The 25896-nt window shown below is 35.4% G+C and overlaps 2 protein-coding genes across 13 annotated transcripts in view; one reads left to right on the top strand and one right to left on the bottom strand.

The window, feature by feature from the left end:
- The window catches only part of LOC113734236 (uncharacterized), a 40694-nt gene extending 36935 nt beyond the window's left edge, over nt 1–3759 (bottom strand). For 11 of the 12 annotated variants that reach the window (XR_011841470.1, XR_011841471.1, XR_011841466.1 and 8 more), the window contains exons 1-2: nt 2429–2650; nt 710–821 (exon numbers count right to left, since the gene is read on the bottom strand). Coding sequence is in view for 4 of the 12 variants with exons in the window: in XM_027260651.2 (XP_027116452.2) it covers nt 710–805 (96 nt within the window). In the remaining 8 variants the exon portion in view is untranslated. Of the gene's footprint in view, nt 1–709; nt 822–2428; nt 2651–3235; nt 3363–3524 lie in introns of those variants that run through there. The other variant, XM_072081944.1, reaches the window with a different exon arrangement.
- A 9718-nt stretch (nt 3760–13477) lies between these two features.
- Nucleotides 13478–25452, top strand: LOC140037559 (TNF receptor-associated factor homolog 1a-like). Its single transcript, XM_072081941.1, has 13 exons — nt 13478–13759; nt 14480–14706; nt 16310–16421; nt 17384–17472; nt 17580–17648; nt 17721–17850; nt 18307–18465; nt 19373–19721; nt 20108–20220; nt 21622–21766; nt 22180–22637; nt 22712–22910; nt 23854–25452. Exons 2-13 carry the CDS (start codon nt 14526–14528, stop codon nt 25270–25272), a joined length of 3423 nt encoding a protein of 1140 aa, XP_071938042.1. The 5' UTR covers nt 13478–13759; nt 14480–14525; the 3' UTR covers nt 25273–25452.
- Nucleotides 25453–25896: the final 444 nt, after the last annotated feature.

The raw sequence follows: 25896 nt of genomic DNA, 5'->3' as shown, positions 1-25896 counted from the left end.
AGGAATAAGTGCTTCAATAGCATGAGATCCAATGTTACTATTCCCATCAAGATTAGACTTTTGTTTCTACAAGGACATGTCAAGTTAGCTAAGGGCTCAGTGATAGATTATCAAATCTACCACTCTATTATTAGCAAAAATTAAACATTGGGCCATTCCATCACTAGAAAAAGTAAAATACATATACATATAGCTAAAAGCACTTAATGTTTGGACATGTGATGACTTGTTAAAAAAAGTACCTCACTTTATAGTGTCTTGGTAAAAGTATAATAAATGCTTAATTGTACTTTTTGAATTCATATCTATATAAATAATTTTCGTATTTGATAATATATACTATTTGAACTTTTGATATGCATCAATTTGTATACTAAACTCAAACTATGACAAAATTGTCAAATTGTATTTTTTTCAAAACAAAAAGGTCATTCCAAATACCACCAATTTTTACCTTGTGCTGAAACTGTTTTGAGGTCAAAAGCTCTAATCTTAAATTCAAATAACAACACCTAACAAACATTTTAAATATACTTGTACCAAAGAAAAAACTTCTTCAGCAAAAGCACCACAGCCCCAAACAGGCTCTTAAACCAACTAAAAAGCTAGATTAGACTCCCAAATGTAGCATGTTGTACAATTGGTTATAAGACAACTTAAATGAGATACCAGTACAAGCACACTTTTAGTATATATGTTGTGTAGATACCTTGCAACGAAACCACGCGCCTCGATAACCCTTCATGAAGGATCTTGCCTCAACTAGTTGCCCAACTTTAAAAGGTTGGTCGTTGTACTTCTCCATTTTGATAGCAAACAATCTACATATATGTATTACAGATGCATCAAACTTTAGACAACATGTCAAAATAGATGTTGCCAGACAGTGTGCTATAATTACAAGCTCTTCACTAATGGACGATTCCAAGTAAAACCTCTCCAATTGCATAGACCATTAATTTGTTATTATGATCTTTCTTGAAAGATTTATTTGTTGCATAACAAACCCGCTTCTAAAGCTAAAGGCCATTATGGTTCATTAATAATGCTATTAACACTAGCAAAAAAAATTCCACATCAAATTTAATAATTTCAACCCTATGCTTTTTATTTGCATTAATACTGGGAACATAAGGAAACTACACACTATGATTTTGAAAATTACATACAATTCTCAACCATCTCTTTTTCCAAATTTATGGCTGTTTTATTTCCCTTTTATAAAAAAAATCTCTCCCAAATTTATGGCTAGTTTATTTCCCTTTCATCCCAAAAACTTTGGTGTATCCACCCCAACGCTTTAAACAATTTTATAGAATAAGAATTTAAACATATATAATAAAAATATTAAGAATTAATTTTATATGCACTGACAATTTAAACACTATCACAGTTGGATATTTGACACGTGCAAAATTTGCATTTCAAATTTAAATTCAAATTATACATCATATATTCAATGGTGACAGTGTATACACTATTAGTATTCAGTATATAAAAAATAAATCTTAATAATAATAATAGTAACAATTGAGACAAACTTGCTTAAAATTGAATATCAATGAGAGTGTTTGGATTAAAATGATTTGAAAAATAATAATTTGCTTCACAAATCTCGATCACCTTTTTATCTTCTCAATCACCTTTTTATCTCACATACATCACATCACAAAAAGTGCTACAGTAATTATCTCAAATAAATCATCCAAATAAACTCCTATCCAAACAAACTCAATGTCTTGTTGATACTACAAGATTCGAATATAACAATCATGATCAAGTGGATATAAGGCCTAAATCGATAAAAAGAGATGCAAATCCAATCCAATCTAAAATTTAGATTGCAATAATACTCCTCAAAAATGTCTCCATAAGCATAGGAGCGACCAAAATAATCGAACAAAAAATAAACTAAGAATAACCATCTTTTGATAATCACTCCATGAGTTCATTTGGATTGAATTATTTTTAAAGAAGATACCTTTTATCATTCACCAAGAACATATTTTTTAATTATATTTTTTATCCAGCAATCATCACATTCAAAAAAGTGTTATAATAAATAATACTAAAATATTTTTTTAAACACCTTAAATCCAAACAAGTTCCTCACCTTTACAGTCATCATTTTTTTTGTCTAATTCCTATTTCTTTCTTAAACCTTAACCATTAATGAGTAATCAATTCAACAATTACAAAGTTGATATTCTTCCTTTACATCTTTCTAGATCTACTAGTCTGACAGTAAATCTAATGGAACTTAACATAAATCAATCAAAAAGTTAAAGATCCCATGATATATTTTACCTTTGTCCCAACAATTAAAAAACCTTAATATACCTCAAAAAATCTACTCAATAATTCAAAGAACTAAGAGATTCAAACTTAGATCTACACCTAAGCAACTTTGAATATTGCATAAACTTACCAAAAAAGTTGACAATCGTTAAGCAACTTATCACAGAAATTTTTCCACCTTAGATCTATCCATCAAAAAGCAAAAAGGGACCAGAGCGACTTTAACCGAAGGCCAAGAAAACAAGAGCTAAAAAGAGCCAAAAGGAACAAGAGCGAAAAGAAGCAAAAGCAAGAGGCGAGATGGGAATAGAGAAAAAAAGCAAGCGGCGATGGAAACCTAGAGAAACCAACCCCATTAAATAGAGGGCTAAACTGCCAGCAAATTTCCAAAATACCCTGTACTATGTCAGAAACCCCAAGAGTACCATGCGTCCCCCCTAAACACGTAACCTTTCAATATTTACGGGGAGGATAAGATTCCACCGACAAAAACAAATATACTAATAAATATCGGGTTTGTTTGGATCGTGAATTATTAGATATATTTTTACTGTAATACTTTTTGTAATGTGATATATGTGAAATAAAAAGATAATTAGAAAGATAAAAAGGTGTGTTAAAAATTATAATGATAATGTAAGTAAATATATTTTGACAAATAAATCGCAATCCAAACAAACCCTATCGCATGCTACAGACACAATGGATTTGTTTGAATAAAGTATTATTTAAACTAAATATTATAGAACTTTTTATAATATAATATATGTAAAATAAAATAATAATTAAAAATATAAAAAAATAGATTAAAAATATATTTATAATGTAAATAAAATATTATTTAAAAAATTTGATATCCAAGTAAACTCAAGAGACCTCGTATGAAAGAACAAACTCTGGGACAGAAGAGTCGTTATAAATTGCGTAGGTGTAATACCACAAAATTGGAGAGGGTATGGGCAGCCAGCCCAAAGACAAAAACGTGGAGATTTGACAGGAGCACTAACTTGTCGTCTGATTCAATAATAGTTTGGTCCCGTCGTCGTGGTTCAATTGAGCCCTCCCTGCAGTGTACGAGTGAAGTAATAGAAATAGTAGAAATAGTGTAGAAAGGAACGATTGATAAGAAAAGGTCAATTGAACCCTCCTTTAAATAGGTTAATGACTTAATGTAGAAATAAAAGTAGGGTAAGAAAACAAGGGAGGAAGAAAACAGGGACACTAACTTGGAGTCAGAGGATCTGATGGAAAAACAGGAAGCGTCGGCCAAACAAGCAGCTCTTGCTTTCTTTCAAGCACGATTCCGGCGAGTCCTTGCAAATTGATGGATGTGCGCCAGAAGTTTGTTTGTGGAAGCTTATATGATGGAGAACTTTTAAGACTTAGTATCACTGTACTCTCGGAACTCTGTGATGCCGCTCAAGAATTCTCAAGCACCCACCGTAATTCAGCTGGCTGTCATGGGCGGGTTTGTCACCGGAGGCAATGGAAACGGTTTTAGTTCCGTTAAGGTTGTGGTAATTAATACAACTTTTAATAAAAATATTTATTAATGTTTAAATACTTTTAAATATATTATTTGGAAACATAAGTGCTTAAGTACTTAAGTATTTTAATTTTTATTTGGTTCGTAGGATAAAATAGTTAAATTTGATGTTTTATTTTTTAAAATCACAAAATTTACTCCAAAACATCAAATTTAATTTTTTATTAAAAGTACTTTTAACACTAAAAATTTTGTTTTTAATTTATAACACTTTAAAACTGCTATCGGCACGTAAAAATGTTTTTTTTTTATCAAAAATACCACAATTTCAAACGGGACCTTAGTAGGGTTTAGTGGGGTCTTTAGAGCCGTCTAAACAATATAGAAGATTGATTTGATTCAATATAGATTGGATTGAACTTGGCTTGTTTGGATTAGGAACGTTTAGATTAGCAATTTTTAAATATTCAGTTTTTCAAATACAATAAATCTTAAAATATTTAAAATAATCTTCAAAGATCCTAAATTTACCCTTATTAAGATTTATCCTTCAAAATCTTTTGACATAATTGTGTATATTAGTGGATTTGAATAGGAGATTATTTGGGATAATTCTTTTAAAAAATACTATAGCATTTTTTGATATAATATATGTAAGATAAAAAGGTGATTAAAAAATGTGTTGATAATGTAAACAAGTCAATGTGTGTAAATTAGGTGTAATCCAAACACAATATTTCTTATATATACATATATATATGTATTAAGTATTGGTATTATATATTTAGATATATAATTATATTTCATATATATATGCATGTATCAATTATTGGTATTATATATTTAGATACATAATTATATTGCATATATATATATATGCATGTATCAAGTATTGGTATTATATATTTAGATATATAATTATATATATCAAGATATGAATATTTTATACACACACACAAATTAAAGGGTCGAGTATATATCGGATTTAAATCTAATAAGATTTAAATTTGACTCACATTTAATTTGAATTTAATATTTAGGCCCAATTTCAATGAAAGGTTGGATTCATCGGATTTTTTTCTCGAGTCGAACGGACAAAGTTTGAGTTGACTTGCCCCACTAACAGGTCTAATAATAGCTCTAACAACAACTCCAAAAGTATACACGATTTCAAATATAATTTACAAAAATAAAAAAAAAAAACAAAAAACTACCCAATTCTAAAATATATTTTTTCCACCAACTATCATCACCCACCACCGCCATCACATCTCCCCTCCTTCCTCCTCCTTCTCCATCCCTACCTCTACCAACACCATCACCCCCTCCCCTCTCCCCTCTCTTCCTCCTCCCTCTTCCTTTCCTTCCCTCTCCTTCCTCTCCCTCCCATCTCCTACAGCCCTTCCTCTCCCTTCCCTTCTTTCCAATTTGGTTGCATTTTGAGTTAAAAACAATTACCTACGAACACCAAGTGTTTCAATTGGATGCAACAGCAAACTAGCAAAAAATGTTTTACACTGCATCAACTATTTGAGATTGTTCAAGACAAATTGCACTTCTTTCAGGTGAGGGAAATATGATTTGCTTGACTCTAGAGTGCAGCTCTAAAATTTTTACCCGATATCTTTCTTGATAAGCTCAATCCCATGAAACAAATTAGCAAGCACTTTTGAGTCAATTCTTAATCTCTTTTATCATCTCTGGACTTGAAAATTAGGTTCTCCATCTCCATAAATGCAACTTGGGTTGCTATAAGAAGAGTTGGATTAAAGGAAAAGAACCACATTATAGGACCAAGGAACCACAACTCCTAGATGAGGATTTCAATCTAATCCTTCTTAGCAACAATTAAACCGCCATTCTTACCGAACAAATAACGAATAAAATAGTCAATTATGGAATCAATTATGTGCTAAGTATATTCATCCATATTTGGTAGCATTTGGAGATTTAACATCAAATTCATGGGTCCTCTTGGATAGTTATCCTTCAAGAAATACTACAAAGTAAAAAAGGAGGAAAGGAAAGGGTGGTGATGGTGGTGGAGGAGGAATGAGGGGAGGAGTGATGGGAGGGTGGTAGGTTTTTTAAATTTTAAAATATACTACATTAAAAATTTAAATTCTAAAAATACCTCAAAATACATTCTCAAAAAACACATAACTATTTACAATAAAAGTTTTTCACATATATTGTTATAGTAAATTTTTTTGAAAAATATCTGTCAAAGCACCTAATCCATACGAAACTAGAGTTTATATGGATAGATGTGTTTTTAGGTGTTTGTATAAAATTTTATTGTAAAACTTCTAAACAAAAACTTTTATGGAGAATTTAAAAAAATTTTCTTTTATTTTTTCCTTTCGTTTCTTCTTTTCATCATCACTGCTCCAATGACTATCACCTTTCATCGCTGTTAACACCTCTACCACCTCTCCTTCCCTCTCTTCTTCCCCCTTCTCTTCTCATTTTCCTTTCTTCTCTCTTCTTCTCCTCCTTCTTTTCCCTTTTCTCACCCACAGTGGTGAGAGAAGGGATAGTGAGGGAAAAGGAGAAGGGAGAAGAGGTATGAGGAAAAAAAAAAGGTGGGAGGCAGCGGCGACAGTGGTGGGTTCAGATAGAAAGGTGGTGATAGAAGAGAGAAATTAACAGTTTTTTTTTAATGTTTTAAGCTATGTATTTTAAAAATTTTATGGTGCTTTTAGAGATCACTATAGACAAAGTTAGAGAAAGACTTTATCTATTAAAAATAGAGCGAATTGCGCGAAATGTCACTAAATTATTTCAAAGTGCCGGTTCTGGTCACTAAACTTTTTTATTAGCGCGAAATGTCATTGAACTCGTAAATCTGTACCGTTTTGGTCACTCCGTGTATTTGTGCCGTTAGGAGAGACGGAAATCAATTTTTTGAGGGGCAAATTCGTCTGCACAGCCTTTTCTCCAACCTAAATTGTTTGCAGGAGGTGGGTTAATTCATAAATCTACAAACACAAAGAACTCTGGAAATGGGGGAGATAATGAGATCTTCTTCGAGGTCATGGAGGGAGGAGTTAGCTAGTTTAGTTGAAGATACTAGGATAAGATTCAATGGCGAAGTAATTGGAATTTAGACGCCAGCATTTGAGACCAAGAAATTTGGGGTTGATTCATTCGGGAATGAAACATCGGCGGAGCCAGAGAGCTTCAATGATCAAATCAAAGGTTTTGCCAACGACTCCTAGATTGTCAAGAAAACTAGAGCCCATTTGCAGGCACGGGAACTTGAAATTCAAATAACAAAAATCTTCAAACTTCGAATCACAGGAGCTGAGAACTCTACTTGAATGGTTCACCGAAGAAGATGTTAAGGAAAAGGCCTCAGTATCTGCTCTTGCTAGTGGTGATGGTGATGATTTCGGGTGGTGGTGATTATTTGGAGAGAGGGGAAAAAAGGAGGCTGGGTGATTTGGATGTTGATTATAAGAAGGAAATATAACTAAAAAGTGTCGTTGATGCTGATGATGTTTGAGGTGAAGGTTCAGAATGATCTGGAAATGAATAATGGAATCTGCAAATATCTTCCAAGAAGGAGAACAGCTAAGCCTGGGAAAATTTTGGGTGAACCAGGTCTACAGGCCCAGCGGTAGACCGAGTCACTTACAATATGCCATGTCATCATTAGACCTCCTCCTCCTAAACACAGACCCTGCACAGAGTTGCATTCAGCCGCTCATGGAAGTCTGCAATGGACTTCCCACCCGCTATCCTCAAAATTCATCACAATCTTTCTACCTATTACCACCTTCCAAAACAAATGTATCTCTTAGATCAGAAGTCATGCCAAAAACAAATAAATTTGGATTCTTTACACCAATTTCAGTAGGTTCATCGGATCTTATGTTCTTCAATTAGTTGAAACTATTGAAAATTTCCTTTGCTCTATTTCTTGACCATCTCTCCAAAAGCTCAGCAATTCCTTTTCAGAATTCCATTTCTTCACAACCGGGCTTCAAGAAAAGATAAGTATTTTAGATTCATAAACACTTCTTTTTTCAAAACCCTACTCTTGTCCCTTCATTTACCAGATGAAATTTTTCCCACTAAGGCTGTGGAGACGAATTTGCCTTCAAAAAGTTGATTTCCGTCTCTCCTAACGGCACAAATACACGGAATGACAAAAAAGGTACAGATTTATGAGTTCAGTGACATTTCGCGCTAATAAAAAAGTTTAGTGACTAGAACCGGCACTTTGAAATAGTTTAGTGACATTTCGCGCAATTCGCTCTTAAAAATATATAAAATAAAAAATTAGCCTTTCAAACTGACTCATATTTTTGAAAAATTATATTGTAGCATGAAGATCCGTATTTCTGAAAACTATTTTGTAGCATTGTATGGTAGATGAGTGGTATGGATTACGAAATTTTTAGATGAGTGGTATGGATTAGGTAGTTTTTAGATGAGTGGTATTTTTAAATATACCTTAAAGTATTTTTAAAATTTAAAATTTTGTTGAGATATTTCAAAAATTTATTAATTTTTCTCGCAGTTTATGTAATTCACATGCATGCCTAAACTTTTGACTTGTGGAAATGCTTAGACATCGATTCCATTGAATTCTAATTTCTATACCATCCAATGAATGAACCTTTCTATGCTGATCAAACTGCATAATGGAGAACAGTAATAGATCAAAACCGCTATTGTTGATTACTTGTGGTTCCTCGTGTCGTGCATGCTCTTTCAGTCATCACTCATCAGCAGTTGGTGTTACCACCGTTGTCCTTTTGTGGATTTGAAGGATCATCCCTCAGATTGGGTTGTAAGCAGAAGAGTGAAAACTGATATTTGGTTTTTCGTGAAATCCATGACTTGCTCTTTGGTCCCACACCCAAGTCATGGTTGAAATCCAAGTTTTTATCTTGTTTGCTTTATCTATTCAGCTGATATGGCTTCTTATGCAAAGTGCAACATGTGGCTGGCTCTAAACTGTTGCTGGTAGCATGAGTGGAAAAATAGGAAATGGATTCTTCCTCCATCCCCCTCTTCATGAATTTGTTTTGCTCTGAAGTACTTTCGATCTTGAAAAGTTTTGATTGATGAGTAACTTCAGTATATTTGACAAGAGTCACAAATACAAAGGCAATAAATGAGCTCGTCCAAAGAATATGGTACAGACGTGCTAAATAATGGAAATTATGCCTGGATTGGTCTGTTAGTTGTAAGCTGTCTATCTTGTTAGAACACGCATATCTTGCATCATGGATGCAGCAATGGAGCTCTTATTTTCGACATTATATATTTTCGTCCCCTATTATCCGCCAGTTTTAACATATACTATGTTATCTAGGGGAAGACTTGATCGTCCTTTTCCCTGCCTTGACTCACAATATAGAGCAGAGCTTGTCCTTGTATATTCCCCGAACATTGCATTATCCATGCATTGTCATTTACAGGTTCGTCAGAGACCTAGCAGACAAGGTGCAGTTCTCTGCGCCAAATCTTTGGCCTTTCTACAGGAAAATAAGTCTTCTTGGAAATAGGAGCAAGACAGCGACGACGACAACAACAACAACAAAAAAAAAGGAGACTAGATTGATATTAGGTTACTTTTCTGCTTCTTAGAACAATGGTTTGCTTCTATTTTCTCCAGTTGATTGGAAATAAAAGGAAAGGGGTTTGGGAAGGAGATCAGCTTAATTACCAAACTATAATAGGATATAAACCGAGTTCGGAATCAATATAAGAGAGTAAAAATTTAACCTTGTATTAAAACGGATAAAAATGTTGTTTCAATTTGCGGATACTCTACTCTCCTATTTTGCAGAAGAACCATTTTAGCATGAAAGAAACTTTGGTGTGGCTTTCTATTGCAGTCTTTTTCTGCATGTTTTTTGAGGCTATATCCATCTTTGAAGCATTTGTTGCTCGTATGTTTGGTTTCTATGCAAATTGGCATTTGAGCAATATTTCTGGAAAGTTGCAAGCTGTAATTAGCAGTGTGTGTTGAATTTTCAGTAACAACAATCACTTGAACGGCGAGGACTTGTTTTTCATAGATCTTACGCTTTAGTCTCTCATCTGGATGAGGGGTACTTCCAGCAGAGGAATAGCAAGTTTGTGGCTCTTGATGCTCCATTAATACATGAAAAAACATGATGGGATGGATCAAAGCCTTTTCTTATTCTTCTTCTTTTTTTTTTTTTTGGTTTTTTCCTTAAATCACTATCCTAATAGCCAGCCACTTGAGCCTATTCCAAGCAGCCTCGCCTGGACTCATTAGGAGTTCGACCACTGGTTCCCTGGGGTTGTGTATGAATAAATGCTAACCATAACATGCAGGAGAAAATCAGAACAAAGAACGATTCCATAGCGTACCAAGGTTTTCTTTTTCATTTTCCAATTTTCTTATTCGAACTTGTAATCCTTTGGTAAAAAACTGGGAAAAAGATACCAGAAACATAAACTTATATAAGGAGCTCGATCGGGAACACATGCAAGACCGTATAACGAGGTCCAATTATCTAATTGAAGATGAACTGAGAAAATGGTTTTTAAGCAAACGAAATTTCAGCTTTGAAAAGCCTCAATTCTCACTCTGGCATATGTATTTCTTTTGCGTTACAAAGCGTTGAGCATAGATTTGTAGAAAAGGGAGAAAGAGACTAAAACAAAGATATGCAGGCAGCCTTTCGGGGATTGAAACCAATAAGGCAAAAGCAGAAGATTCAGAACTAAAAGTAGCTTGAGATTGACATTCCTCAATCAGCCTCGGTATTTCGGGGCTTTTGTGGGTTGGCATACATGCCAGAGATTTGGTAAAAACTTCTGATTCAAGCTTCACGAGAGGGAACTCAGGCGATCTGTTAGAGCTGCAGATGATGTTAAAGAAGCCTTCAGTATGCACAGCGCCTGCAGCAGCAGCAGCTAAGAGCTTTAAAAACACTGAACAAAGTCATTACCCATTAGGATGGCATGCCTCGCATCCATTACAGTTCTTGTTTATAATGTTAACAAGAATTGATAAACTAATTAGACATCCTTAAGATTAATTGACAGTCGACGCTTTTTGAGTATCCAGAATAATTTTGTAAAAACCCTTTGATTTCTATTATGTCAGCAAGTAACTTTTGCAAATCCAAGTAGGAATCACCTCTGCCTCACTGACCAGTACAGCTCGCTCCTCAATATCAGAAACAGGCACATTGAGCTCTTTCAGGAAGCCAATAGATGATTCAGAGGACAAAGTCAAATTGTCTAATCTCTGATGCTACAAGCAAGGAAAGTTTCTTGACAAATCTGGTTTCTGAGTCAAAAAATAACTCATCCTTATGACACTGAATTTTCAGTGGCTGTTTCCAGCAGCATTATCTTTTCTTGACGCCAGCTTCAAGTAATTTGTCCGGCTCTGCATAACCCAACCCTGAATTGCCATCAAGAAGCTGCATCGCTGATCCCAGAGGAAACTTGAAGAAGCTAAATAGGAAATCAACAAAATCAGTAAGAGTCGGATTCAGCAAATTATCTAATTGAAGATGAACTCCAATATTGAGAACGAGCACTTAAAATACTATTACTGTTACGAGAAACACATACTGGCATTGTTTTGGGCATGGTAGATTGGACCTATTCCGTCCTAGTGCCCAGCCTATGTCAATATGCAGACTAATGCATCTTTGGACAAATCCGCGTAACAATTTGAACCACATCCACAGGGGATCCAGACTAACCCAAGCCCAACTGGCTGAAAGTTGGCCGTGCATCTTCAGTGCCACTCTTCTCCATCTTTGATTGGTTTTGCTACTTTGCCTTGCTTCTATTGTGATTGACTGCCATGCGTTCTCAATTCGTGCTTGACAAATCGTTTAAAGGATTGACGAAAGGACAACAATGGAACAAAAACTAGCAAGTAACTACACCCTAGATTATGGGATTGTTCTCGATTAATTATTTTAATTGATTATAGATTATCAATTTTTGTTTTTATGATGCTCTCGATTGCTTTTGTATTATGATTGTAGATATTTTAATGACCAAAAAGGTCAAAATTCATAATCATTCAAATTGTAGTTTTTGCTGATTCTGTTTATTCTTCATAATCAGTTTTTATAATCAGATCTCATAAACCTAAAACAATCAAAGAACAAGGGTCTTCTATGTTCTCTTGTCAATGCATCTAAAATCAACATGTAACCCAAAATTTCGTAATTTTTAATATTTTTTCCTTGTCGTTTTCTGTAAATTCTCAAATCAACGTTCAATCTTTAGTTTTCATTGGCCATAATGCGTGAGAAAATTTGCTATTAAAATGACAATAGTAATCACCTAATTTGCTTCGATCAAACAGTCAAAATATGAAAATTCTCCCCAAACCTTCCAAATTTGTGGTAAGCCACGGCCACATACACATCTATCTACTTCTAACGCTAGACAAACTTGAGATTTGTAAAACCTCAAGCATGTTGAGAAAAGCTATCAATTTTGTTATTGTTATGTACAAGTTTCAATAGATGGTAAAGAAAGTGTTGAAGCAAATTCACTTTGCTAGATGCTAAAAAAGTTCAGCTTGAAAAAGAAATACTCAAAACTAAAGTGGTCAAAATTGAATATCACATTTGATTGAGATCCAAAAAAATAAAAATAAAAAACCCTAGCCCAACTTGCTAAAAAGTAGGATATATCTTGAATGCTACCTTTTCCAAACTCGATGTATAGTATTTTTGTTAAATAGCATGTGTTATTAGTCGACAAGATTTGTTAAGGAGCAGAAGAATCCTAGCCCAAACCAAATTCTTAAACCTAAAAACCTTTTACTCAAATAATGGAATCTAAAATTCTTTTATATCACTCCTCACAAGGCCCCCCACTTTTAATATCTTTTTTAGATAGGCCCAAAACAAGGTTGAAGCCTTTCTATTCTATTCATTTTCTACCTAATGATAAAGAAGAATACTGCCAAAAACCAGTGATAAATCTTTCACTTTGCATCCACCCAAAATGTCAAATTATAATAAACTCCCCCAAGCCTCCCAATTCTATTATAATAGTCCCCACAGGCCCACACAGTCACACACTCACCGCTACCTTTAAGGCTTTTAATATTACACGCCTTTTTCTTTTTCTGTGTTAATATAATATAATACTACTAGTATACTACTTATCACCTTACCTGTAATTATATTAATTATTTTTTACAGATGCCAATAAAACTTGTATTCCTAATTCTTTTCTATTTATAATATTCATCTCTTTTACTGAGTTCATTTTTTTTAATTTATTCGTGCCATTAATATGACAAAGAGAATAACAGTCATCAGGTCAAACAGTTCGTATCGAGTTAAACATTTTACTAGGATTAAAATTTTAAAATTTGTAATTAATTGTACTTATTTTTAGGAATTTAAAATTTCAATCAGATATAAATATGTAATAAAAATACTTCTAAAACTATAACGTGACCATCAATATTTACAGAAATTGAGGATAAATAGAATCTACATACCCTTTTCTACATTGTGGAAAACTTTTAACTATGCTTAATTATAATTAATTATATACCTATTCTTAGTCAGCCTTATGCCTATGTTGGTAAATAGTAATTTAAAAAAAAAAAAAAAACAAGCAGGTTTTTGTTTGTTTTCGCTTCTCCCGTATCCCCCTTCTTCTTATCTTATAGTTAGTTATAGGGGGTTTCCTCTCGCTATCGAAAAATAGAAAATAAAAAGAACCCAAGACAAAGTGTACAAAATCCATTTCTCCAAAAAAAAGAAAAAGTATACAATATCCAACAATAAATTATTATTATCTTTTCCGGGCACATACGTATATATAAAATTGATAAATCCCACAATTTTGATAGGAAATAAATTACTAGTAGTAATATTTTTATTTCCGCCTCTGCTCTGCTGCTCCTTCGACCTCTCAAATCTCTTGTTCTCTCTCTGCAGCTTCCATTCGCCTCATTGACAAAACAAAGGCCTTTCTTCTTTGTTTCAGGTCTGTGCTCTTGTCCCTTGATCTATCCCCCCGATTTTCTTGATTCCAAACAATCCCGATATGGGTTTTTCTTGATTTTCTTATTTAGGGTTCTTTTTTTTTTTTTCAAACGAGAGTTGGTTAGGAATTTCATATTTGATTACTTTCTTTTTAGGGTTTTTGAATTTGTTTGTATGGTATTAAATCAATTCAATTGGGTTCGTTGACGATTTTATTGACTGTCTATGTTTCATACTTTTAGATGGATTCCCAGATTTTTTAAAATTGGCTAGGTGATTGATTGATGATTGTGTTAAATTATTTGTAATTTCAATTTTTATTTTTTTGGGATTTTCGGGAATCTGGGACTAGGGTTTATTGAAATTTGTTTCTCTTTAATGTGGGTTTTTGGGCATGAGGAGCTTCTGGGATGGTTTTTTTGTATCGAGTTCATGGATTGAATTATTGGGTTTTTCTTTTTTCAAATCAGTTCATTGGGAGGGTTGGGCATTTTTTTTAGGTTGAGGGCGTTTTTTTTAATTAGAACAGAAAAGCTTAAATTTTGGAGCTAAAGTGACTAGTTTGAGAATGTTGCGTTATTCCAGCGAACATCATCTAATACTTCATTTTATATTATTGGCTTTGGCTAGGCAATTATTGTGCAATATATCAAAATATTTGTTTGTAAGGCTTCTCTAGTTTTACTGAGTATGGGTATAAGTTTTTATACTGTGGCCGTAGGCGTAGGTGAAGTTGGTGGAGTGTGGTGGGAGTTGTGGAGTCCACAATGGCTGGGATTGCGGTTGACGATTCTGGGGTGGGAAGATCTTTGGAGGGGGTTTCAGGTGGGCAGCAGAGGTGCCATTCAGGTGAAGCATTGGCAGAATGGAGGTCTTGTGAGCAGGTGGAAAATGGAATACCATCGACATCGCCTCCTTACTGGGACACTGACGATGATGAGGATGGTGGTATGCACTTTGTTTACTTTTATTTTTGACCTTCTCTTCAAGTATGTCATTATTCAGATTGTGATGAATCCTAGGCAGTTTCCTTGTCTCAGGACCTTTTAGTTATTTTTTTATTGGTAGCCTGCTAGTTAATCATTCCCAGTTGCATGAAAACTGAACTGCATTCAAGTTTGCTGGAGTGGGATTTCATCAATTTGAAGTCATGTAAAGCTGCTGATTAGTTCATTATTTTACTATGCAGCGACAATATGTGCAGTGTTATTTCTAAAACATGGCTGACTTGTGACTGTCTTTTACACCCCAAAAAGCATTAAATGCATTTTAACAATCTGATCTCAAAAATAAATTGTACTTGGCCTGCACATTCAGTGTCCTTTGTTCCTCTCTCTCTCTCTCTCTCTCACATACACACACACTTCCTCTACCTTCTGGTTTGATCTGATTTCTAGTTATCTCTTTATAGTCTTCTTCCTTAGGAAATGGATAAAATGCATGCTAGATGCTGAATCTCTTCCTTAGAGCGACTATAGACTATTGGATTGGAATAAATCTGTATATGTGAATGCTTTTATGCCATACTCTTGCCTGGCATTGGGAGACAGTGTACCTTGATAATCATTTTCTGCCCAACTGCTGTAGTAGAAGCTTGGAACCACAATTTTGGTTATTCCATGTGAAGTGTATGATTCAAAAGTTTTAACTTGTACCTCTTTCTGTTCGGACGTTCTTGCTCTCCATTCTTTTCCTTGCCTAGGTTGAACTCTCTCTCTCTCTCTCTCTCTCTCTCTCTGTCATATCATTTTTTTATTAACTCATTGGTTGAACTGGGTAAAAAAGAGGAAAAAGCAAAAGAACTTGAAATGGAAGTCTTGGAAGCATATTTCAGAAAAATCTATTTCCTCTCAGATGTATAACTTGTGTAAGGATCCATTCTTTATGACCTTAAACACTAAATCATATCTGATGCCAGGATCAAAAAAGCTTATTCTGGCTGGTTTTTTATTTGTTTTGCTCATCTACAGTATCCAAATATCTCCATATCTTGTTTTGGCCCCAAAAGCTTGCTGAGGTTGCTATCTAACTTATACACATCTGAAGCTTTCCATATATAGAAGATGATCACTTCACACTTTTTGCGAACTCTGGTTCTGCTCCCGTCCATTGTTTTTCCTTTTTTACCAATAAACTAAATTACAATATACGATTCAATTGCATATTATTTTGATATGAGGGGGTTGACCTCCTAAATGACATATTATTAATTATGGAAAATGAGGACTTTGGTGATCCTTGGTATGCAAGCTGTTGTGCACCTGTGTATTCATGCAAGTATGCGATAGGTACTCAAAATTGGTTCATGTAAATACTTAACATACTTAATTTTGCCTTTCTGAATTGAAGCATGTGTAAATAAAGCATCTGGTAACATGCATCTCAAGATAGTATACGTTTAGACTAGTATTAAGTGGGCAGCTGCACTTTCCCTGGTGGATGGTTGTTTTCTGATTCTTATAGGCCTAACTGCAGGCATTTATTTGTAGCATGTTGAATTCTGGATATGTTTTCATTTATTTATTTACTTTTTTTTTTTACAACTTTGTAGGACCGAAACCTTCTGAGTTATATGGAAAGTATACATGGAAGATTGATAAGTTTTCACAAATAAACAAGAGAGAGCTTCGGAGTAATGCTTTTGAGGTTGGAGGCTATAAATGGTACGGCATTTGTGATGAATTTGTGCAAATTTTTGTGATAATCAGGAGCTTGATATATACACCATGTTCTGTTCTATCCATAACTGTAAACATATTCTTGGTGTGTCTAGATATGCATCAAGTTGATAACGTTCACTTGTGGGACGTGCATTCTTGTCTTATGCGCATTTTGAAAGTTTCTCCTCTGGAGACTTGATTAGTGGTTAGCTTTTCTCATTAGCTTTGAATTGTGCTAATTATTTTAGCATATGCAGTTTTAATCTAGCCAAAATAGGAAATGTGCTTTTATTTGAGTGATTATCTAGTAAGCTGTCAAGTTGGAGGTGGTGTTCAATAGTATATTTTACTTGAAAATCAGTCTTGATTATTTGTCATTTTGGTTGTCAGCTTGTATTCGACTAATCACTTTTCTCTTGTGATGCATGAAAGACTTTTAGCTAGGGCATATTCTTTGCCTCTGAGGTAATGATTGCTACAGTGGAATCATCTTACTTGCTTGTTTCTTGGAAAAATTGTCCTCCTATTCATGAGAATTTTTAAATTGCCCTTCTACATTGTTTGTTTGATAATCTTTAGAGATTCATTATATAAAATCAGGTGTATAGAATTCATAGCACAAAGGAGAACCTCTCATTTCATAGCTTTCCCTATGGTGGTGGTGTTGTGAGATCATAAGATTTTATCCGACATTGCAACTTAGTCTTGCTGGGGCTCTGAGCTTCTTTCTTCGTTACGTGGCTTTCGCTTGTCTTTATCTTTGTTTTGCTTGTACCAGGGCTAGTTGCTGTTTTAGGGACATTTACCTGGGCTAAGCTGCCTTAATAGTCCTAGTTAGCTTATTTGCATGATTTTCTAGGTATCATGTCCATTATTTTGGTGCAAATTTATTTTGTGCCAAATGTGGCAGCTATTCTAGTGCCATAATTCCTATAGTTTTATTCTGATTCAATGTTTCTTGTCAGGTATATTTTGATCTACCCACAAGGTTGTGATGTCTGCAATCATTTGTCTTTGTTTCTTTGTGTTGCTAATCATGACAAGCTTCTTCCAGGTATGAAGGAAGTCCTAATAAAAGTTTAACTGGCAATGTCCTATTCTGACATTGTCTCATGTGTTTTGTCAATTTTTTTCTTTTTTTTTGTTTCTTGTGATACACAGGATGGAGTCATTTTGCTCAGTTCACTATAGCTGTTGTGAATAAAGATCCCAAAAAGTCCAAGTATTCGGGTAGGATAATTAGATATTGTATACTTGTATTATTGAAACTTCTGCATTGTCATTTATCTGTTTATGATGCAGATACATTGCACCGATTCTGGAAGAAAGAACATGATTGGGGATGGAAAAAATTTATGGAGCTATCTAAAGTGTTAGACGGTTTTATTGACGCTGACACCCTAATAATAAAAGCTCAAGTCCAAGTTATCAGGTGCTTATAAGTCTATCATATTTTTCAAATTGAATTTGGTTTCTGTTGAATGGACTATTGAGATATTCTTCTTTATCACATTGACTAGGTATCGGAGTTATGATCCAAACTGATTTTTAAAATGCAGTGTTTAGCAATAACAACGTAGTCCTTTTTTTTGTGTTTTTGTTTTACAATTTAAATCCGTGGAGTATTCAAGTTCTGCCTGACCTTCTAGTGAGTTACTTTTCTGAATTTAGGTAATATTTGTCTAGTAATTCAAGATTCTCCCCAGTAACTTACCAATTATCTCTTATCTGGTAAACTTGTCTGTTATTAAGAGATTGTTGCACTTCATTACTGTACATGGATATCTGGATATTGATTGGTCTACACAGTCAGTTAAATTTGCATCGTTTTCTTATGAAGATTCTTCATCATATACCCAAAGATTAATGCAATGTTATTGATGTGCAGGGAAAGAGCAAATCGTCCATTCCGCTGCCTAGACTGTCAATACCGTAGAGAACTTGTCAGGGTTTATTTAACAAATGTTGAACAGATATGCCGACGCTTTGTGGAAGAACGACGAGGCAAGCTTGGGAAGTTGATAGAGGATAAAGCTCGTTGGTCAAGGTAGGGTAGGGGTTGCAAGTTTTTTAATTGTTGGTTCTCATTCTGGACTTGGGTAACGTAATCTGAATCTGATGATATCTTAACAAGTTTTAGCCAGAATGAATGTTTAGCTCCTTTAGGAGTGTTCCTCTGCATGTTATTTATTTGCTTTGACTTGAACACCTAATGGTATCTTTAGCTCCTCATTTAAAATTTCTGCCTTAAATGGAGCACTTTCCCCATGAAAATTATGTTACCCATATTGGGTGGCTTTGCATTATTAATATTTGGTTCACTTACTGGTGCTTCATGGAAGTCCATTGGTGGTTTGTTGCTCCAAAACCTAAGCCAGCTGTGCATAATTCATGGTGATATTTTCCTTTGAAGATGAGTTCAGCTCTGCATAATTCATAGTGATATCTTCCTTAGAATATGAGTTGATAATGGATAGAAAAAAAGAAATATCTTTTGTGCTTGAGATTTTGCCACAGTCGTCGAAGCATATATTTATCTCATATGGTAACCATGCTTTGTGAATTGTGTCCCTTATAGCAGCTTGGGAAGCTTGCCTAGATGGATTGAGATTTTTAGGTCAAACTTTTTAATAATTTTCTAACTTTTATAAAGATATTTGAGATCACAAATAAAAGCAAGGCAGGACAACAGCTTGCCCCTATTTGAGCTTATATTTTCAGATGTGTTATGAGTACTTCTTTTGGTGTTTCAGCATATCGGATAATGGAGATCTGGTGATGCTCACAAACCCACTTTAGAAATTATTCAATTCATAATTGAGTAAATGTCAGGACATGCATATACGGTGTCCTTGCTGTGTATCATTGTGTTTCTTTCCTTTTTAGAAATCCTACAAAATTACAAATTTGCAGCTTCATTTTTATGCTAACTCTCATAGTTGTGATGTATTTAGCTTGCGCTCTTTCTGGAATGGAATGGAGCAAAGCTCCAGGCGCCGCATGACCCGTGAAAGGACAGATTCAATACTAAAAGTTGTTGTGAAACACTTCTTCATTGAAAAAGAAGTTACATCTACTCTGGTGATGGATTCATTGTACAGTGGGTTGAAGGCTTTAGAAGGCCAAACAAAGGGAAAGAAAACTAAGGGAAAATACATGGATTCAGAAGAGTTACCGGTTCCAATTGTTCGCATGGAGAAAGACTTGTTTGTTTTGGTGGATGATGTATTGTCACTAGTTGAGAGAGCTGCTTTGGAACCTTTGCCTCCAAAGGATGAGAAAGGTCCTCAAAATCGAACGAAGGTGAGCAGCTATAATGTTTTATATTTGAATTCTCTTGAAGGGGAGTTTAAATTCAGTTGTGAAGTCTTGGCAAGTTCAGTTACCTGGATGATTGGTAATTAGTTGAGTAATCTGAATTTTTTGAGCAGTCCTGACTTTCATATTATCTTTTATATTCTTGGTTTAGTGCATAGCATCTGAGTTTTTTTTCTTTTTTAAAAATAATTTATAACCAGTGTTAGTTCTTTTTTGGCATTGTGGAATTGCTCTGGGGTGCTGGGATGTGTTCAAAAAGGGTGTTGCTTCATACAGTCACTCGTATGATGTCTAGTTTTCAGACATCTTTAAGGGATTTTCTGTTATACAGATGCATGTCATTTGCTGATTCTTGAATACTTCACTATCAGGATGGATGTTCTGGAGAGGACTTCAACAAAGATTCAATTGAACGTGATGAAAGGCGTCTTACTGAACTTGGTCGTCGAACAATTGAAATATTTGTCCTGGCCCATATCTTCAGGTTCTGCATTTGTTTAATTTCTCATTTTTAATATTTTTTTTAACATACAGTTCTAGATCTGTTCCTTTCTTTATAGTAAAAATCGAACTCTGAAGATTCTCTTGTCGCCAATTCATTAGTTTCTGTTTGCTTAAGCATCCAAGCTTTGTACTATCTGAGATAACAACTTTGCTTTTGGTCATCAATGTTAACTTTTGTTAAGATTCTTTGGTACCCCTTTTAATGGTTATCTCTCCCATCTATATTGAAGTCAATGACATTCTTGAAAGCATGCTTTGCTCATAAGTTTGTCACTTTCAAAAGTTGAAATGGATTTATTCTTGTAGAGAAGTAACTTTTACATTCTCAATTTCTTTCAGTAGGCGGTTGCACATGTATAATAATGATAATGGAAAGAGAAGTTCATTGCAACTTATGCATGTTGAGTTGGACATGCTTGTTGGCAAACAGCTGGGTCAACATTTAGTTGGCTTGTGGTAGTAAATATAAATGTGAATTTGCTCTCATGATCCTAAAGATTATGTTGGGCTTTTCAACTTCATCTGGTGAATAAGAGTACTCTAAAATTTTTGAGCATTTTTCTATCTAGTTCATTGACTATTCTTTTGATGTTCAAAGTGGAGATGCTATTTATTATTATCTGTTTAATGAGTGATCCAGCCATGGGATGTGTATAGCGAATTGGTTTGGACATGGGCACATTGCATATGCGCATATGTCATGATTTTGACAATATTAAGGAAACCTATGTGCTTTTGAAAAGGTTGTTTTGTAACTTCATTGGTTGCAAATGAGCAAATGTTGGATGTTATAAATGGTTTAGCACCATGACACAGGATTGTACAAGAGTTTAATTCTCTTGCTGCAGTGCTACTGGTGTTAGGGAACAATATTTAAATCAAAGTTGGAGTTTTGGTTTTTTTAAGTCACTAAATTAAACTAAAGCTCTAAAATGGACTTTCTGACAAGAATTGCAAGCTTGTCAAGATTTGAGTGCTTCTTAATGATGTAATGTCCTTCAAGTAAGCTGATGATTGTTTGTTTAATGAACAGTTTAGTTCTGTTGTGGAGTATCTATATTTCCTTCCACATTTTTGGAGTTTAATCTGCCATATTTTTGTTATGAAATCAAATTTGGTTGGGGCTCTTGGATAAGGCGAGGATATTTTAATATGCATTGATCGTCATATTTTTTCCTCTTCAAGTTTGTGAAACAAGATCAGGTTTCTTGAACATGTAATTCATTGTGGTATAGTTTTTCCCGTTTTACTTTCACTGAGGTGCAGAACCTGATAGACATTTGTTGGTAGTTGATTTTTGAGCTGGTTGATTATTATATTTCTTTAACCAATACATGGTTGTTCTTTCATCTGATTTGGTTGTTCACTTATGTTGCATCAGTAAGATTGAAGTTGCATATCAGGAAGCTGTTGCCTTGAAGCGGCAAGAGGAACTCATTCGTGAAGAGGAGGCAGCCTGGCTGGCTGAAAGCGAGCACAAATCTAAACGTGGAGGTGATAAAGAAAAGAAGTCGAAGAAAAAGCAGGTTAGTGGTTTTTGAATAGAAAGCACGTCACACAACTTATATTTTCTTTTGAGAAGATGATAGTTGTTCAATATACCAGACTAATGAAATTTGCAAAGAAAGAATAAAATGTTCATTTTTTAGAACTAAATTGGCTGCTCACCCATTCTACTTTTATTGGTTAATTTATAAATCTATCTTTTTTGCTTTTAGTATCCCAGATTCTTCCTTGTTTTATCTCATAAATTGACGTTGAAAGAAGTTTTCTTTTTTACTTTTACCTTTTCAATTTTGTTGCTGTTTTTGTGGGTTTATTTTCCTTTTCCTTCTCCTTTTTTTTTTTGGTTTTTGGAAAGAGAAGGGGGGGGGGGGGGGTTGGGATGGAATTTTGTTGCTGTGATTCTAATACCTTCATCATTATTTCTGTGTTTCAGGGCAAGCAAAAACGAAATAACCGCAAAGTAAAGGATAAAATGAGGGATGAGAAATCAAGTATGTTGGTGCAGGACAAAGCTGAAGAAGATATCCTTACTGATGAGAGGAAAGGTTACACGACTGAGGAGCCTGAAATGGTGCTTGAAAAGCCTGATGGAATTGAGGATGTTTCGGATGTGTCTGATTCTGCAGATTGTGCCCCGGAAACACTGCAGCCTGATTCAGAAGACAGAGACACTAGTCCTGTCAATTGGGATACTGACACATCAGAAGTACATCCTCCCACTGAAGCCCCTTGTCTTTTGGCTGTCCAGAATGGAATGGGAGAAAGGAGAGGTACATCTGTAATGGACGATAGCTCTTCAACGTGCTCTACAGACTCCGCACCTTCAGTTATCGCGAATGGGTCATATAAAGGGAATCCTTCTTCCAGTAATTATCAGAAATCGCCTAGCAGGTACATTGATGTCTAATTATTTGTTTTTTTTACTAATCTATGGATGGTGTTTTTACAATGGTCATATTATACAGGCGGAATGAGCGAAGCAAGGCAACCCTTGAAGCAGCTGATCGGTCTCAAGAGACTTCTAGTCATCGTTCTGATGGTGTGTCAGATGTGGCGCTGCTGAATGATGCATCTAGAAGTTGCAAAGCTGTTGAATCTGGGTCTCAAGCTGCAGTTTACTCACAGGATCAGATGAAATGGTCTAAGCAGCACGAGTTAAAAAAGGTTTGTTTTCTCATACTTTTAAGGAGGCTAAAAGGTGGTTATGCTGTTTGTTTTGGGCCAGTGCTGTGCACCTACTATTTTGAACATTTGGACATTCGTCTTAAATATTTGAATTTGTCCAAAATCTGCAAAATAAAAGTAAAATTTTGGGCACATTTTGCGGTCAATATCTGAACATTTGTTTGAAACTTGCACAATACATGTAAAAAGTTCATTAGATAATCAATACTTGAGTACAGTTGAAGTCTGAATTCAATCAGCTTATGGGATGAGGAAAAGCATGGTTAAGCATTTTTGGACGATTCATGTATAGGTAGTATTAGGTATTGCTCAAGAGTCAGGATGTTATCAAGTTTATGAAGGAAAGCTTTGCCAATGTTCAAGTTTTCTGGAGGATATTCACAGTTAAAATCCTCTAATTAGCAAGTGCTCCTTGATGGGTTGTGGTCTCTATAGGGATGTTTTTAAACAAGTATATGATTGTTTCTTATGCTTAAATAGCATATGGATGTGACACTGTTGTTCAACATGTATACTGGTGTGTTCTGTGGGGCAAATCTGAGTATTTTCCTGAAGATCTTCTTTTGTACAACTTGGTATCCGTAGATGCAGTGTAAAGTATCATTAGTCGGGACCATGTTTTATTGATTCAGTGTTACACTTAGTATGCTGTACAAACTCCAAAGGGAAAAGAACTTGGGAAGGAAACAATAAGTGTGAAGATTTTCCTATTAATAGTGTCACCCTTATTTAACGCATTGGACCTGTGAAAAATGGAATTTGTTTTTTCTTTCCTGGATATTACTTATAGACAATTTTGTTCACTGTAGAAGATGCAGGTCCACATTTTAGAGCAGTTATGTTAATTTGGAGCTTGTCGTTTTATCAAATTAAATATTTAGTTACTTGTTCTCTTTTTGACCTGCTGCTGTGTTCATGATAGGATGAAGAAGTATCTTCACATAGAAAACCTGGGGCAAAAGATGAGACCGATGCACAAGGATCCTCCCCAGAGAAGAAAACGAGTGTGCGGTCCCCACCCAGGAGCCCTCCCAAGCATATGTCATCTGTGGTTGATCTCAGGTCAGAGTCAAAGATCAACACATCTGTTGAGCTTACAGTTCAAAAGAAGCCTTCAGACAGCCTGAAACTCGCTGATGAATCAGTCAGGGTAATGCATCCAGCTGAAGTTGCTGTCACTTCGCAACCCGGTGTCCATAAGACTGTACCTCCAAATGCCTCTGAAATGAAGCTCTCTTCTCAACATGTGCCTGTGGGAAGTGAGAAGCCGTTGACACCACAAATGCCTGTGATGTCCAGACCATTGAGTGCTCCTCTCATTCCTGGTCCTAGGCCTGCTTCCCCAGTTGTTTCCATGGTTCAAACCCCACCTTCGTTGTCACGTTCAGTGAGTGCTGTAGGTCGATTAGGTCCTGAGTCGTCGACAACATCCCATAACTATGTGCCCCAGTCTTATCGAAATGTGATGATGGGTGGCCAGGTTCCTGGTAGTGCCGTTGGCTTTACACAACCTCATTCTCCCACTTCAGGGATCAACCATTCACATTCATACTCCCAGTCTGCGACCCTCTTATCAAAGCCTTTGTTTTTACCGCATAGCTCCGAAAGGATGGAACCAAATATTAACAAATCGAGCTTCTCCTTCGGAATGGTAAATCATGACATAATGCAGAATGGACAGCAGTGGATGGAAGGCCCTCCGAGGGATGTAAATGCTGGCGTATCTTCTGATCATTTGATGTTAAATGACATCCGGAACTTTGAGTTGTACAAGCCTCTTCACAGCCGGTCTCAGGATCACCTTCCATCTGAAGTTCCACCCTGCACATCAGGGCGGCAGACTCATGGGGTGTTGGCAGACGAATTCCCGCACCTTGATATCATCAATGATTTGCTTGACGATGAGCAAGCTATTGGGAAGACGGCCGCAGCAAGTTCTAGTTTTCATCCTTTCAGCAATGGGCCTCACCATCTGAATCGCCAGTTCTCGTTCCCTGGTGATATTGGCATGTCAAATGATATGGGCCCATCGACGAGCTCTTGTAGATTTGAGAGGACGCGAAGTTATCATGATGATACCTTCCATCGCGGTTATGGCTCTTCTGGGGGACCTTATGATACACTCAGGGATATGGTTCCTACGTCTAACTTACGACCTTATGTTAATGGGCACATTGATGGTCTAATTCCTAACCAGTGGCAGATGGCTGGTTCTGATAGATGCTATATGAATATGAGGAATATGGAGGGTGATGGTTATCCATATCAGATGCCGGATTACTCAAATCTCGCATCCGGGGTCAATAATTATACTGTTTTCCGTCCCTCAAATGGACTTTGAAATGGCAACTGCAACAGAGGTGGCCGGAGAATTTCAGGGCTATTTCTGTTGTAATAATGTATTTGAGGAAAGTGTTGGATTAGATTTGGAGTGAGTTGTAACTCTTTGCTAAGAAACATTTTGTAAAGAGTGATTTTCCTTTCATTTGTTTCAATCCTTATGCAAATTTGCTTTTTCTCTTGGGAATGAGTTCTGGAAGTTTTCCTTGTCGGCCTTTTTCTTCGTCCTCCTGCACTGCATAATTTACAAGGCCACGAGTTCTTACTGGGAATGAACAGAAACCTTCTAGGCCTTAGATCTGAAGATAGCGTGATTACACTTTACCATGACTTGTCACCGTCGCTGCTTTTCTTCTGGTTGAGTGCTTTGCACCTCAAACAACCACGTAGCTGGAAATGGTTCATTATAGTCACAAAAGGCAATCATGGTTGGATGTAGGCTAAAGCTTTTCTCCAGCTCCGATCCTTGAAAGCAAATCTCAAAATTCTTGGCTTTAACCTGTTGCATTTGAATCCTAAGCACTATTTTCTTATAATGGTTTTGACCTGAAGAAATTCACGAGCTGGGATCCTACTTTTAACACGTAATGTATGGTACTATACATACTAATCAGGTATTTGAAAT

Source organism: Coffea arabica, chromosome 3c (genome assembly GCF_036785885.1).
Source record: "Coffea arabica cultivar ET-39 chromosome 3c, Coffea Arabica ET-39 HiFi, whole genome shotgun sequence".
Taxonomy (NCBI): domain Eukaryota; kingdom Viridiplantae; phylum Streptophyta; class Magnoliopsida; order Gentianales; family Rubiaceae; genus Coffea; species Coffea arabica.
The sequence above is the reverse complement of the archived record's forward strand: the minus strand, read 5'-3'. Positions and strand labels throughout refer to the sequence as shown.